This window comes from Alnus glutinosa, chromosome 1, assembly GCF_958979055.1.
Source record: "Alnus glutinosa chromosome 1, dhAlnGlut1.1, whole genome shotgun sequence".
Taxonomy (NCBI): domain Eukaryota; kingdom Viridiplantae; phylum Streptophyta; class Magnoliopsida; order Fagales; family Betulaceae; genus Alnus; species Alnus glutinosa.
The window spans coordinates 16,873,312-16,886,573 of NC_084886.1; the positions used below are offsets into that span (position 1 = coordinate 16,873,312).

General features: G+C 35.0%; 2 protein-coding genes across 3 annotated transcripts; one reads left to right on the forward strand and one right to left on the reverse strand.

The window, feature by feature from the left end:
• Nucleotides 1–355: 355 nt before the first annotated feature.
• On the forward strand, nt 356–1,365 carry LOC133875114 (early light-induced protein, chloroplastic-like). The gene is made up of 3 exons (XM_062313121.1): nt 356–607; nt 734–820; nt 908–1,365. The coding sequence occupies exons 1-3, from the start codon at nt 461–463 to the stop codon at nt 1,250–1,252; spliced, it is 579 nt and encodes a 192-aa protein (XP_062169105.1). The 5' UTR covers nt 356–460; the 3' UTR covers nt 1,253–1,365.
• A 264-nt stretch (nt 1,366–1,629) lies between these two features.
• Nucleotides 1,630–9,470, reverse strand: LOC133875099 (uncharacterized). 2 transcript variants are annotated; one of them, XM_062313106.1, is made up of 18 exons: nt 9,014–9,468; nt 8,430–8,669; nt 8,102–8,165; nt 7,887–8,016; nt 7,656–7,794; nt 7,154–7,402; nt 6,980–7,064; nt 5,768–5,870; nt 5,286–5,411; nt 5,102–5,215; nt 3,935–4,053; nt 3,744–3,825; nt 3,554–3,646; nt 3,363–3,452; nt 3,073–3,192; nt 2,884–2,975; nt 2,541–2,598; nt 1,630–1,989 (listed from the first exon to the last, which is right to left on the reverse strand). In XM_062313106.1, the coding sequence occupies exons 1-18, from the start codon at nt 9,204–9,206 to the stop codon at nt 1,909–1,911; spliced, it is 2,178 nt and encodes a 725-aa protein (XP_062169090.1). In that variant the 5' UTR covers nt 9,207–9,468; the 3' UTR covers nt 1,630–1,908. The 2 variants fall into 2 exon arrangements, with proteins under 2 accessions (XP_062169090.1, XP_062169097.1); XM_062313113.1 differs by lacking the exons at nt 2,884–2,975; nt 3,073–3,192 and having other exon boundaries at nt 9,014–9,470.
• Nucleotides 9,471–13,262: the final 3,792 nt, after the last annotated feature.

Here is a 13,262-nt window from a genome sequence, read left to right on the forward strand (position 1 = left end):
ACTAACCCAATCGGTCAAACGGGCCATTCACTTCACATTTTCATTTGAGTGAACTTCTCACTCTACCTCCGGAAATTAATTTTATGAGAAGCGTGGCACAAAGGGTACCTAAAATTTGAATTTGAATGTACTAGTCTAGAAAGAAGCAGAAAGCCCGCTGTAACCATTTTGACCACAAACTCACTAGTGGAATGCAGCGGTGCTTGTGAGGGCCACGCCGCTTACAGCATTATGTGTGGACAAAGGAACCCACGTGAACCAATGACCTTTTGAGAATATCTATGGAAGACGTGGATCCTAAATATCCACCAGTCTGCCTGCCCTCACACACACTACATATATATACACACCCCAACCCCAGCTGAAATGCAAGTTTGAAACTTACAAATACGTATTCGAAGCTCACAACATTTCTACGCTACATTTCGTATTGCCTTCCTGATTCTTCAAAGCATTCGCGATGACAGTTTCGACTGCAATGCAATCCATCTTGGCCAGCCCTGTGACCCGCGTAGCCAATGGGTCTAGGGTGAGCAAGTTTCTTCCCAGTACTTATGTGCCTCGTTTGCCAAGGAATGCTAGCGTGCGAGTGCGGTCCATGGCAGAGGTACGTAAAGTCTCAAGCTTTCTCTTATTATTCTCAGGTCATAGCTTAACTAAGTAATTAACTATTACATGCCGATTGATGTTCAAGAAATTAATGACCCTAACAGTCCGTTTTCTTGGCTTACAGGAAGGCCAGCAAGAGCAGCCAACACCTGTGACTACTCCAACACCTGTGGCTACTCCAACACCGATACCACCGCCACGTAAACCTAAGGTAGTGGCCGGCCTTTATCGATCATAAGAAATAGTACTACTGCTCTACAGCTCTAGGAGATAACAATTTGTAATTTGCTATGAACAGGTGAGCACGAAATTCTCTGACGTGTTGGCATTTAGTGGGCCCGCACCGGAGAGGATCAACGGAAGGTTAGCCATGGTCGGCTTCGTTGCCGCGATGGCAGTAGAGCTATCCAGGGGACAGGATGTGTTTGCCCAGATATCCAACGGTGGGATCCCATGGTTCCTAGGAACTACCGTCGTGCTATCACTTGCATCTCTGATTCCTTTATTCAAAGGGGTCAGCGTGGAGTCCAAGTCAGAAGGGTTTATGACTTCAGATGCTGAGTTGTGGAATGGGAGGATTGCCATGTTGGGTTTGGTTGCACTCGCCTTTACTGAGTATGTGAAGGGTGGAACCCTTGTGTAAACTCATATTTTGCTAATTAGATCCGACGAATAAAAAGATATAGTTCCATGTAATTCGGCAGCAAGTAGTGTAAAACAATTTCAGTGATCAATCAAAACATACGATTTCATCAATTCACATGGTACACATCTAGAAAGAATGGAGATATTTTGAAGCCTGTGAAAGTTCACTTATCCTGCAAATTAACCTTAAGACAACCAGTAACCACTATTCTCTCTCTCTCTCTAATTTGACGTTGAATTATGCTATACAGCAAAGCGTTTATTGCATTAGTACATATATTTCGAACTTTGTATATATTACTCCCAACACGTGATACATTCAAACCAATGGAATGAAAGTGAGCACCTGTCCAACATCAATATAGAAATGGAAAATGAGCTCCAACAACTGTATTGAAATAGAATTGGGCATCGTTTTTCGTACTCTTATTTATTTATTTTCGCGGTTATAATATAAGCGTCATCTCTTATTCATTACATAGATTATCTCAAATTTCTAGGTGGGAAAGGGCCTCTCTACAGTGTAGCAAACATATGAACAGAAAGAATGAGAAGAATACATATTCTACTATCTCATATATATATATATATACATATGCACCAACCAACATGAATCTTTCTGGTGGTGAATCGTGACATTATATATTGCACCGCCTACGGATCAAGGAGAAGTCCGTGCATGCTCAGCTCTCCATTTTGGTACTTACTACTTACCACTTCATCATTTTCTTGCTTCTGCAACCAAGAATTATTGCGTCATTCAAAATGATAATCAATCGAAATGTGAAGGAAACTGGTAGAGTACATTAAAGAGAAAAAAGATTATAATATTAATGGACTAAATTTCGTTGCACCTAGCCACCATCTGCTTCAATATTGTTAAGAGATATTGAGTCAAAGTTCTGTTTCTGGAAAAATAAAAAATATATCATATATAACACCTCCCTGCTTATAATAAACTAATAGAAATGTTACTATATATCAAAAGCTCCTTGCTAAAGAGCGAATCAGCATTATTTCCTCAGGCTTTCAGTAGTCTGCAGTTGGAAGTCAAAGAGATTTTTATACCAGTGTTACTTGAATTTACGATAAGCTAAAATCTTGAATTTGAGAAGGCTTATAAGCCAAAAACGACAATAAATCTTGTTCATAACCTAAAAGTTATTCTTCATGATATCAAAGGTTGCTGATAAGTAGAAAGTCCTCATGTCAAAGATACTATTAAAAATATCTAACTACACTATTAGATTATAAGCTAACTTCATAAAATGTATCCAGATACTTACTTCTACAGGTGGATCAACTGGAAACAAATTTATGGCTCCTGAATTGAAGCTGAATCCACTGAAGAAAGGGTGTTGTAAGACAGAACAAAGGAATCAGTGGTACATATAAGAACCGCATATAGCAGACAAATGAAAAAACTAAAAATCAATAACAAGATTCATAAAATGAGCATGTGACCTCCAGTTTATTAGAAATGAGAAATGAGAAATGAACCTCGGTGATAATTATTCAAATAAGGTTAAGAAATTCAAAAACCAACATCATCATGCAGCTTAGTTGGATCATGGCTTAGTTGAGTAGAGTATTATAAAATAATACTTGGAGAGGATGCAGGAACAATACCAACGGGATAAAACTAGCTGCCACACGTAAGGAATAAAGAACTCTTCCGGATGACTCTCTTGTTCATAAGTGAAGCGTAATTGTGTGAACATCTGTGAGAACAACGGCATGTTAATCTTAATCCTTCCGATAACATTCCCAGTTTAGACTGGACCACTAATTCTATCATCTTTTTTCCATTTCCTTTACCTTCATTCCCTCACCCCGCCAAGATCGGCAGTTAATAATTATGAGTTGTAGTACTTTCTCTACTGACCATTCACCATCTGTCCTTTGGGCATCCATGCGACTATTAAAAAAATCTAATACCTAAAGAGCCAAAAGAGAAAATGAATTTCAAATGCTCTCAGGAAAGCATAGTATAAAATCAGACATTGTTGCGTAAGTAAGCTACAACCTAACCCTGCCATGTAACAAATGCAAGATTGCCAAGACAAAGAATAAACAAAAATATTTCCAATAAATACGCAGGAACATACAGTATAAATGTTTTCAAGCAGCTCGTTGAAGCGGGGATGATTCTTGAATGGCTGAAAGACCTCCTGCCTGTGCATTATCGCATATACAACCTGCCTCATTTCATACAGTAAGGAATTCAGAAAATATGAAAGGTGATGATGTGAAATTAAAGAAGATTTATCTCACTTAAATCCTTAACCAAAAGAGATACCTCAGGATTCCTTGGCAGGGCATAGGTCAAAATTGCATTTAAAATTTCAAGAACAAGTCTCAAGAAGTCCGTATATATATGTAACTCTGTCGACTGCAACAAAAACCATCTCGCTTAGCCAAACAAAATAAAGTATAAGGAGGGGCAACATCCAAATAGCATAAAATTTGCAATTGTAACTGTTACAGACCATATCTTCTGAAAGGCAGTTAATTGAGTCGCCTTTGGCTATATGCACCTTATTATCTCGTAGCTCTGCTAATTTGTTATACCTAAATCCAGCATTACATTAAAGGAACAATCATAAGATCATGACATATGAACATGAAGCAGCAAAAGTTTGAAGTTTGGCAAAATTAAAAATGAACAGAAGTAACTTACTTGCGTGAGAGCATAAAGAAAAGGCTGACCAGCCTCTGTGATGCATATGAACTCAAACGGTGGACATGAGGTGCCAGGTTTGCCAACGTTGCTAGACAAGTTGTATGGAGATAAACATCCTGTACAATAAAACGTTTAAAAAAAATGACAATGGGAAGAATTTTGATAAAAGTTAGATATCCAGCTACATATGCACAAAATCTTTGATGTGAAATGCTTATAAGAAAACATTAATGGAAACTGTTTTGGAAATGCTGTTGTGAAACATCAAATTTTCAAATAACTATTCAATCTATCAGGGGGCTTTTTTTTCGGAGTAGGTAAATACAAACATACACACCTGTAAGGGCTCTGAACCCCTGAACTCACCCTCCATACAAACCTGTGGAAGGGTATGCTATTTGGTCCAAAGAACAGTAGCCAATAAGGGTCAGAGGTGGGATGGACAGGATTCGCCAATAAGAAAAAGGGACTGACTGAATTTTATGGTGTAGGATTGGTTTCAGAATTAAGATTACAAACCTGTAGGTTGGCATGGGCAGTTGATATATTGCCTTAGTATCTTCTATACAGAATTAGTATACATTGATGCGTATATGCACTAATTCTTTAATGAACCCAAAGAATGCAGTTAATTGCATAACTCATCTAGTCTCAGCCCTCTAGGACAGGTTCTGGATAGACCTAACCTGGTTAGGGGCAGGTATGGGTGAATTACAAATATCACGCCAAGGTTTGGGACTTTTTGGTTGAGGATTTTCTAGGGGATTAGATTGAGGAAGATGCCCCATTGTCATCCTTAGCAACAAGGTCAGAATTGATGATATATCCATCAATAAATTTGTACGTTGACAGCCTTCAGACCAAACATCTACTCCCACCATAAAAAATGGGTTGAGGGTAAGGTCACAAGTTCAATCTCATATAGGTGCTTGACTCGTAAGTACCTATCAAAACAAATACTTGTACAGGACATTGGCAAATTGAATAAATTACACCATCAAATCTCAGGCCTTAGATGGTGGAATATTTCCAAGAGGATTTTTTTCACATAATTGAATTCAGTTCAAGTTAAAGATGCAGCCTGCTATAGCACTCTGTATTCAATAAAGTCACCATAAATATAGAACATAAGCAGATCAGCAATATGGATCATTAAAGACTTACCCGCAACTTAGACAGATTATATTGCACAGTCCTTATGAGAATAATGACCATCAGGGAACCAAGTGATGTCTGCTGAAGGAGGCGTTCTTTGTACCATGGGACACCAGGCAGTATCTGTCCGCACAATCTAAATTAAATTCAATCCTTATCTAAAAGCCAAATGGCAAATAGATGCAATCCTTACCAACTTATGAATGCTTGCATTAAATGAAGAATCCTGACTTAGTATCAGAAGTATAATCAGCAACATGTAGATTTGATTAGCTGTCCTCCTAGGTGCATTATATAGAGCTTCCAAAATGGGCATCAACTGTCAATTTCATCGTGAAAACATAGAACAGAATCAGGCTTTGCTGCAGCTATGCCACATCAGTAGTAAACACAATACACCAGCCTGCTTGATTAAATACAATCTAAGAACTTAATTGAGCACAAGGGTGAGCAAATTTTTTTTTTTGATAAGTACAAGGGTGAGCAAATTACTTATATGATATATCTTTTTTCAATTTTTTTTTTTAAGTACTTATGTGATATATCTAAAAATATAATATTTCAAGAGATTGAAAATGCAACTGTTTTCATAAGAAACTCTTTGCACCACTTTTATATGATAAATATATAACATCCTTTATATGCTTTTGAAAATCTTAAATAGCTGCTTCATACCAATGTATCCAAATCAGTTCGCACCAAGACATACTCCAAAAAGTCAGAGTTCCCCTGCAGCAACGAATAAAGCAATAGGACAGCAGTCTCATCAGCCAAGCACCTGCAGAGGCAGAAGGAACTAAATTATTACAATCTTGTAATTTCTGATTTTTCTACAAGATAGAGAAACTAGTACCATATAAAAAAAATGCAATGAAATTCACAACCCTGACAACGCATATAATAAAATTTGTATCCTTACAAGTTAGAAACAGTTTTTCTTACAATAATACCAGAAAAATTGCTTGTAGTAAGTACCAAATAGTTCCAACCATCATTTTTATGGCCACAACAATCTAGGTACTCCAAGCAAATAAAAGTAGCCAAATAATGACACATATTTTACTGCTCTTCCTGTTAAAAATGAAATAAGAATAATCCTATCTTTATCAGGATAAGGTTTAGTAAAGCTTCTTCAAGTTTCTTTACCACTGGCCAATGAGATCTAACTGAAATGACACTTCCTTCCCCCATAAGAGATGGGGTGAAAGGTGAAGTTGTGAGTTCAAAACCCACCAGGTGCATATCTGACGACTGACATACCAATAAAAAACATGTTCAACCCCTATTCCTCTGTTGTCTTATGTGAGATTTAATTTCTTATATTTCCACAATAAAAAGACTATGGCTGTCACTTGAACCATATCAGGTTCTTGCGCACACAAATTTTGGATTGGAAAATATTAATGTATTCAAGAATGAAACTTCCATGTCACTAGTGGCAACTACAGAATCTGGAAAAGAACCCTGGATTTCAAATGCTAGGGTTTTGACACTATAAAAATGGCTCATAGAACTAGAGTTTCAACCCTATGAACCCAGGATAAGAAGGAAAGTAGTCTAAACACTATTAAGATATGCATGATAATCTAACACAAGAACGGTGAACTAAGCTGCTGACTGCCAAGCATAAAAGACAAATCACGGCAGACATTGCACAAGGTAAAATATAGTTAAAATTCATTTGGTAGGAATCAAAAAAGCTGATAAAATCGGTCTATTTTAATCAAATACGGTCAGCTGATAAATGCAAATGGTAGGTGCAACATAGTACACTTCAACCCAAAAATAAATTCTAGCACAAATAAAATCTGAGTAATCTCACATGATATAACTCAAGTAATAAGTCTAAACTCTCAAACACTGATACAGAAGGAAGAATACACTCACATGCCCAGAGTATTGAACAGAGCAGCAAAAGGTAACCTCACGACTGGACCACTATATGTATTTCCCTCAACATCTATCCGATCAACTGCAACCAGGGCACTGATTTACCAAAGACAGCCTTGGTAATTTAAAAAAAAAAAAAAAAAACTTGAAAAATGAGATTCCGTATCTTACATTCAAAATCCGTGGCTTTTTCCAAAGCCTTGCAGTAAGGGTTGTCAGAAAAATATGTATTTTCTTTCAGAAGAGAGTCTGAAGTAGCACTATCAACAATTCTCTGTGTCACGGACTCATTGCTCACAACACATTTATGATAATGAATGAGAACAAGAAGCACAAGGAGACTGCAGTCCGCCAATGGACTTCTTGAGCCTTCACCTCTTGAACTGCCCAAATAACTCAATGGCAATAATACAAAATTTGCTGCAATGAAAAAAAGTATGATGACCACAGAAGCTTCTGTCAGTGATGTAAGCCTTGAACATTGCCCAAAAAAATCATCTTGCATTGGTGGAAAGGATGTGAAAATATTCTAAAGAAACATTAATATGCGAAAGCTTGGGACAATTGATGAAAGACAAAGAAAATACTATTTGATCTCTTATCAGTAGCACTCCCAGTTAAAGCACGTAGGAGCAAAATAGAAAGAATATGAGAATCAAAGAAACGGTCATACCAGCTGCAGAACCAACTCTTTGAAGAACACTAGGCTGACTTCCTTCATAAAATATGGAATAAGTTGCACTTTTGAAGGGAGGTTGTGAGATGTAATTGAGCAGAAGTTTTCGCACAACCAAACTAACCAAAGAGCTATCCTGAAAATAGCAGTAGCAATCTAAGACACCAGCAATATATTCGAAAGATCCGGAGATTCGGAGCTAACTAATAAAGCTGAAAATCTTGTAACCTGAATCATTGCTGCATCAATAAATGGGTTCACATCTTTTGGTCCCGGAGATGGCCCACAAAGAAGCTGAGTCGACATTGCAATCAGCATGAAATTAAGCAGCTCCAAATGTAGGAAATACGTGTTGGGACTTGAGAAGACACAAACAAATAATCAGGGGAACAAAATATATAATTTTCAACAATCAAAAACCAATAGACTAGTCTAACATGTACCTCACATCTACTGAGCTGATAAAGCTAAGCAAACTACGCACAACAAGATTCTCGATGTTTTCATCTGCATATAAAAAACATTAATTTGAGGCCCACGATGATTTTTTTTTACCAAGAACTAGAAAACATAGCCATCAATGAAGTAGCTGAAATACACAAGACAAGGCTCAAAACAAAACACTAAAGCTGTGCCGCCTCTAATATATAGTAAATGTCATTTTGGGAAGATCACTATATATCTTTTATCTTTTTCATTAATAATCGAACCATTTCAAACCAAAGAGAGTAACCAATATATAAAAGTTATTGCCAATTACAAATCAATTACCTTGAATAAAATCCTCTGGAATAGGTTCTTTTTCATCCAGGGACAGATACAACTCCTCAATGTCATCGCTTTTGGCATTTTCGATCAAGTGCTTCAAGAAAACAGATGAGATGTAGACGGCATTAACAGCCTTTTCGTAAACATTGGAGGGAGCACCGGCAGCCGAAACACACTCTTGCAAACACCATGAAAGGTGGATCAAAATCTTCGCAAGATGCCTCGTGTATTGGTTGTTTTGTGCTGCATAGAGGTAGAGAACCAAAAAAAAAGAAAAAGAAAAAAACAATAACCAAAGTCAAAATATGAAAAATTAAAAAAATTAATAAAGCTAAAGAATAGCACAAAAATCAGTGTTATCCTTTTCTTTTCTGAGAAAAAATCAGTATCTGCACTTATAGATCCACAACTCGAATATTTCACTCACATTGACACCTAAAATCCTTTAATCAAGCACAAGAAACTTCGAATTACACATACAGGTCGGGCGTGTTCGAATTCTAAACAACCGTATTCATGCAACGTAAAACGCTATGAAATGGAAATTAATAATGATTACGAGAAAAACTAATAGGAAATTTGCTTACCGAATAGCTCGCAGGCCCCGCGAACACGGTGCGTGGGCCAGTTAAGGTTGAGAGGGAGCTCGAGGAGTTTGTGCCAGAAATCGGAGGAGATAGGGAAAGATTTCTCGCCAACGAAGGTACCGATCAGGTACTCCGCCGTGTCCTGCGGTCGCGCGCTGCCGCTCCTGCTCGGCGTTGAAGGCACGGTTCCCATTTGAACTCAAAAAAGTCGATTGTCACTAATCGGCTTCAATGACATTACACACACACAGAGAAAGAGAGAGAGAGATGAGGTTCAGAGGGCTGGATCGGTTGGGTTTTACAGTAATTGAAAACGAATTGTTTTTGTGTAAGCGTGAGAGAGAGAAAGAGAGGACTTAGAAACGAAGGTTTTGGAGACTCTGGAGTTTAGAGAGAGGGAGAGAGGGAGAGAGAAATGGACTTTGGAGTAATTTTTGGGTCCGGAGTGCTAATTGACGAACTTGCCTTTAGACTTCTGTAGAAATTCTGGATTATTATATAAAATTGGAAGTTATTTTTGTTACTAATATATATATATCTGGTCTGATTTTTATTTATTTGTAAGTTTTAGACTTAAAATATAATAAAATATCAAAACATACCAAAGAAAAATCAAATATAAAATTTATTGTTTATCATTTTAATTAATTTGGGTAGTGCTGCTGATATCCAACCTTTTTTCATTTGGAGAAACGAAAATAAGATATTCAATCTACAAAAAAAATATGAAAAATTTTGTACAGATCGAGAGGCTTCTCTACCATATTTATGTGAAAATTGAAATTAAATACAAAATATTAATATTAAGATGTCCCTAAGGTTTTGAAAGCATTCCTTAATCCTTTCATATTAAATATAGTTGCTTAAAATATTATATAATAAAATTTTTCTATCGATTTTTCATTTAAAATTAATCAGTTAAAAAAGGTGATACCGTTTCCTTTTCATAAATCGGATGAGGATCTTGCTCAAAAAAAATCGGATGAGGATCCCCATATTCTTACCCTTATATTTCTTTAAATTTTAATAATTATTTTTAAATTAAGAAAAGTTTATATACCCCTCAAATTATCACCTAATTGATAATGTCTCCTCAAATTAACAAAATTTGTCAATGACCCCCAATAACAAAAATACCCTTAATAAAATAAAAATGAAAATTCTATAAATAAAATAAACTAATTTTAAAAAAAAAATGATAAAACCAACCGGTGTAAATTTTTTTTTTTAAAAAAAAAAAAAAAGAAAAGGTTTTTTTAAAGAAAAAAAAAATTATTTTTTTTCTCGAATTTATAGGAGTATTTTTGTCTTATTGAAAATATTGTATGAGTCATTTTTGTCTTTTTGTTATTATTGAGGGACATTGACAATTTTTTGGTAGTTTGGAGATGAACATTACCAATTAAGTGATAATTTGATTGGTACATGGACTTTTTCCTTTTAAATTAGATGATGAAGATATTATCATCTTAATATTTATTATTTTTATCAATTCAACATTTATTATCTTAATATTAATATTTTTTTACTATATTTTTTTAAAAATAAATATTTGTGTGATGAAATTTTTATTATTGAATTTTAGAATAATTGATATATTAAAATATCTAAAGAATTTTAGAAAATCTTAATCAACTTTTGTTCATATTAGACAATTTTCTATGCTCTTACTATACGGTAATTTTAGACACCATATTTTCATTCTTTTTTGCTGATGCGATATTGTTAATTAGGTCTTGAACGTAAAATATATTTTTATTTAATTCTTGTTAATTGAACTATTCACTAATTTGGTGGATATCAGATGTATTATATTATATATATATATATATATATATATATATATATATATATACAATTAAACACTTAGGGTTCTCTAGGTGACTAGGTGCTATAAAATTAATGTGCACCCATGGGTTTCACCACCATTGACTAGCTAGGGAGATTTAAGAGTCTATGAAGAATAATTTCTGAATTATGATTATTAATATGCATCGAAGGAACAAAAAATGCCATTCTTTTAGGGTTTGGCCCACTCCCTCCGGACAATAAAGAAGAAATGAGATTAAAAAAAAAAATGAAGAAAAGTCGTCTTTGTACTTTTTCTTGGGACTTAATTTGGTGTATAGCTGTTCTTCAGTGGTTCGGACTGCGGTGCTTTCAGATGTATGATCAACGGCGTAGCAGAGAGATGAAAAGCCTTTGGATACCCAACAGGACACAGCAGTCTTTGTGGGTGGATTAAGATGGGGAGTTAGGCTGTCGGTGGCTAAAGATAAGCCTTCGAGGCTGAGAATGAGGGGTCCCATTCTGGCACTTAATGGGCTAGCTGTAAGCTGTTTCGAAAGTTTACTATCAAACCATCCCATTGTTTTTTCATTTTTGACCAATCACAAAAAATTTATAATTCTAACTTTATAAAAATATTGTTATGTTTAATTTGATCAAGTCTATAAGAAGCACATATTTTTATAACAATTTTATAGACGATTAAGATGGATGAAATTAATTCGTTAAACCTAGTTTAAAAGAAATTTATGTGCTTTAAATAATGGTATAGCACTATTGGGTTTGAATTTAGCAATTAATATACATAATCAGGAGGAATAAAGATTGGACAATACAAAAAATACAAAGAAGATAGCGACCCTTTAATAACCTCCCCTTTGACTATCAACCTGATTGGACAATGACTGTCACCTTTGGTACTAGTCTACTAGACAAATTAGTTTATTAGTTATTGCTAAATTCACTAATCCTCTTTGTCAAATTTGGTATTATTAGGTTTTAGTTGGGCAGGCTGGAAAAGTAGGGGGAAGGGTTCAAATTAAAAGAGTTGAGTAATTTAGTAATTACATGCACGGCACGATAATTTGCTTTAAAATTCTCTCCGGTTGATTTTTAATTAAAGGGGAGTCGGTCATTTATACATTTTTTCAATTTCACATTATGTGAAATTATAAAAATACTCCAATGTATAAAGGGTCGGCTCCTCTCAAATTCCTCTCAACTGGAGAAGATTCTGGTCCCAATAATTCTCTCTCTCTCTCTCTCTTTTCTAGGCAAATACAAGAAATTAAAAGGGTATCCGTAATATTGCTCAGGGTTTTTTTTATAAAAAAATAAAGAAGGAAAAGGGGGGTCATGGGGATTTGAGGCCATTGACTGTGAAGAAAATCCAAGAGAAATCGAATGAAAATGCTTCATAACACAATGCCAGTGCTACGAATTCACATGCATGGACGTGAGAATTAAGTATGAGTTGCATGAGAAGCTAAAAGAATGAAAAGTATAAAGATAACATAGAAGAAGTTGCATGCATGGATAAGGATTATATATTATCTCATTGTTATGTGGAGCTTTTTAAGGATTGGGATTATTTATTAGGAGTCTTATTGGGATTAGGTTATATATTATTAGAAGTCTTAAGGATAAACATATATGTTATCATTTAGAGTTGTATTTTCATTTCATTTCTTCTTGTATGCATCATAATTAAGTTTATGAGAAATGATCTTTTTATATCTCTTATACAGTTTTTTAAAAAATAAATAATTGAATTTGTACGTACGTAGAACCTATATGTGGGGTCTTATTGATCAAATGATTAATTTAAAAAAGAAATGCACAAAAGTATGCATATCATGTCTCTAATTAAGTTCATTAATAAGAAAGAGATCACAAGTATAGTTTGCTTAAATGTTTGTCCGTTGATCGGGAGGTCTAGGGTTTCTCTAATTACCCTACTACCCTAAAAATATCTTAGTAATTACTTCTCTTCTCTTTTCTTTTTTTAACCTAATTTACTTTTTCATTATTCATATTGTAACACCCCAACATTTTAGTACAAGCTTAGTAAGAGAATTAGTCAAGTCTTGGGCTTAGATATGTAGACCGTACCATTGATATTGACCTAGTGAACTCAGTAAAAAAATTGGATCAGAGATCATAAGAGCTAATAAATTTCATCATTTAATGGTTTAATTAATGACGCATGGCATGTAAGATAATAGGATATAAATTTTTTTTTTTTTTTTTTTTTTTTTTTTTTTTTTTTTTTTTTAACACAGTGCCTTCTTCTTCTATTCCATTCATGAGAAAACATCCCCAAATGAGTACATAACTAGGAAAAAAAAAAACAAACGATACAATCACAGCAGCACAAGATACAAACACATCGCCCAAAGGCGAGAAAGCAGAGCCCGTAGGCCATCGCAGTGAACAGAGATAATGAATTTCTACCCACAAA